Raw genomic sequence first — 3,081 nt, forward strand, 5'->3', positions numbered from 1 at the left:
CCCGGGTGGTAAAAATGCCCCCAAGCAGCAACCTCATATTACGATGAAGTGGAATCTCAGGGTGGGGTGTGCAGCACTTCATGGATGCCATTTTGAAGCTGCAACTGCATGGTGGGGTCGCGACAGTGGTTGCAACAACATTGTTGATCCCATGTCATGTGAAGCGGCCAATTCTTTCAGCAAAATGAGAAGGCAGAGCTCCTTCCTGTTGCTTAAGAACACTTCTATTCAGGATGTCTCAACGTTCGTCAATTCTGAGGATGTTCTTTTGCCAAATTTTATGTACAAAAAGACTTCGGTACTTTACAACGTCTATATAGTACTCCCTCCGTCCGGAAATACTTGTCGGAGGAATGGATGTATCTAGACGCATTTTAGTTTTAGATGCATCCATCTATATCCATTTCCGCGACAAGTATTTTCAGACGGAGGGAGTATTATAAATAGGGAGACGCACGTCACGGCAGGGTATTGACTATTACACTCTTAACATCACCTCAGCACCAAATGTGTACGACCTTGGTCCGGCGGTATTATCTGCAGGTCACGGCAGGGTATTATCTGCAGTACCAAGCCACCAGCGGTATGAGTGAACCAAGTTGGTTGCAGAAAACCTCAGTTCAGCGCATAGTGGACCCGCTCCAACATTCGCATGACCTGGAAAACTGAGATAGACCTGCGTGGTGCCTTTACTGAAGACCCATCGTCAAGTACAGTTTGCTGTTGCTCACTGGTGAGCTCTAAGAATTGCACCAGCATGTCACCATCCAGAATTGAAGGCACTCCCGACTGTAAAATCAACGGCCCACGTCACTAAAGGCTTTCAGAACAACTTTATCACATAGAATTAGCAGTATTTTGTACAGTTGTTCAAAGAGTAAGGATAATTGTCCTACCGGGATACCACGTCGACGAAACTCTGCATGGTCATTTCCCATGATTGGAGCAGTCAACGGGTGAAGTGAAAGTCTTTCTTGGACATCTTGCAACAGTTGATGCTCCTCACTGCGTTATCAGTTCATAAGCTTCAGAAACTGGGTCAGAACTATTAACAGATGTGTATGAAATATCACTTCAAAAAGGTAGTTACACAGCTCTATGTTCGATGAGAAGACATTAAACAGAACTCCAGTGTAGTACAGTGGCAGGGGAATCAACTGAGCAACGATTGGTTGACATACATGTGAAGGACATTGAGAAGACATGCCCAGAAGAGACCTCTATGTCTCAAATCTCAGAGCATACCTGGTGAGCGGAATCATAACAAAAACACTCCCCAGCAAAGTACTCGCCACAACGCAGTTATAAGCTGATTCCAACACTGGGTCTGCCTCATCACCAATAGGGAGCCGATACTTAAATGCAGCCTACGGTAGATTGCACAAACGAGTTACAACATTCCATTAGTTCTAAATAGTTAGGAAAAGCTAACAGTTAGTGTGATTTTTCCAAGTGAAGGAATAGAAACAGGATAAGCCATAACAAAGAAATAAAACCACGGTTAATGGGTGAGATCCTTAAGGATCTGTTGGGTAGGGGGATTTAGACCCGAAAAATCTTAGAATTAAATACCAAAATTCCTAAACAAATCCCTGCCAACCAAACACTCCCTCGGTGTTCCCTCATGGTAAAATTGAACTGATTAGCCCTAAGACCCTAAGCAATAAAAACTCACCTTCTGGATGCTCATAGCTATTTCGCCCATAAAAAATGAACATTGTACAGCTAAGTTCTTTTCTGGACTTTCAGAAACTGCAAGATATATTTAAAAGATGTCAAAGTACATCTTAAAAGAAAAGTAAGAATGCGATAATTTAGGAAGCAGCTTTGAACAATGAGAAACTGGCATAAACAATGAGAAACAGACATATACAAACGAGGAATCCTAAGCTTCTACTTTAGAACAATACCCACAGCAACATGTCCTCAACCAATTTACGTCAACCAATTTTCTGTGTGCTAAGCTAGGATGTGACTTAAATGTTTAGCACATACTCCCTCCGTTTCTAAATATTTGTCTTTCTAGAGATCTCAACAAGTGACTACATACGGAGCAAAATGAGTGAATCTACACTCAAAAATATGTCTATATACATCCGTATGTGATGGTCCATTTGGAATCTCTAAAAAGACAAATATTTAGGAACGGAGGGAGTACATAAGACAAGAAAGTGAGACGATAGGCTATGAATAACCACCACAAAAGTATAAGTGAAATACCACTATCAGACTCATCTACATATACACAAATCAGCTACAGTGTACCTTCCAGTCCAGGGCAGGATAATACAGATATGCTACCACGACGATCTGACACAACAGCAGTTTCACAGTCTAAGAGGACAACATCACCCACCAATCGTTGAGCAGGATCAGCATAAACAAGTTCCAACTTCCTAAGATTCTGATATCAATAAAAAAAGAGAAGAGCAGGATCAGAGGCGATTATAAGAGCATTACTCCATAACAAGAAACATCATCTGTGAAGATGCAACATTTAAACCCAATGTTACCTCGTGATAAGAATAGAAGAGAACACCATCACGACAATCACCCGCTGCAATCTGTGATGCATATGTCTTCAAACAAGTAATAGTAAATCGTGTTCTGCTCACGGCATACTTCTTCATACGATGAGGATTTTCATTCACAAAACCAAATACAGAAAGCTATCAAGATAGAGAGAAAATGGGAAGAGTGTCAGAATGATTCTCCACAATTGATGGTAGTCAAATTAAAACCAAGTTTGAGAAATTTAGCTTAGTAAGTACTCCCTCCGTCGGAGGAATAAAATACGTCTAGATACATCCATTCCTCCGACAAGTATTTCCGGACGGAGGGAGTATATGAAATAACAACAGATAGGAGTTTGATTGCCAGCTGTTATCACAAAAACTGTTTTGTTGGGGAAAATTAACTCTCCCATGGAATATCCTCACAGTTTTAACTTAAAATGACACTGCACCCTATCCTTTCTGTTCTTCCTCACCCAACCAACCCCCCACTTTTCACTGGTCTAGCTGTCAAGCTGATATTGTCACAAAATGCCCGCTACTATGAGCGATGAGGCTACTCTGCCTC

At 41.5% G+C, this 3,081-nt stretch overlaps 1 protein-coding gene across 3 annotated transcripts in view; it reads right to left on the minus strand.

The window, feature by feature from the left end:
• Positions 1 to 208: 208 nt before the first annotated feature.
• LOC119363623 (splicing factor 3B subunit 3-like) overlaps positions 209 to 3,081 on the minus strand; it is a 20,141-nt gene continuing 17,268 nt past the window's right edge. For all 3 annotated transcript variants that reach the window (XM_037629001.1, XM_037628999.1, XM_037629000.1), the window contains 6 exons: positions 2,514 to 2,669; positions 2,266 to 2,404; positions 1,676 to 1,752; positions 1,246 to 1,367; positions 897 to 1,005; positions 209 to 789 (listed from right to left, as the gene is read on the minus strand). In XM_037629001.1, the coding sequence (XP_037484898.1) occupies positions 616 to 789; positions 897 to 1,005; positions 1,246 to 1,367; positions 1,676 to 1,752; positions 2,266 to 2,404; positions 2,514 to 2,669 (777 nt within the window). In that variant the 3' untranslated portion in view covers positions 209 to 615. The remainder of the gene's footprint in view (positions 790 to 896; positions 1,006 to 1,245; positions 1,368 to 1,675; positions 1,753 to 2,265; positions 2,405 to 2,513; positions 2,670 to 3,081) is intronic.

The sequence above is a fragment of the Triticum dicoccoides genome, chromosome 2B (genome assembly GCF_002162155.2).
Source record: "Triticum dicoccoides isolate Atlit2015 ecotype Zavitan chromosome 2B, WEW_v2.0, whole genome shotgun sequence".
NCBI classification, from domain to species: Eukaryota; Viridiplantae; Streptophyta; class Magnoliopsida; order Poales; family Poaceae; genus Triticum; species Triticum dicoccoides.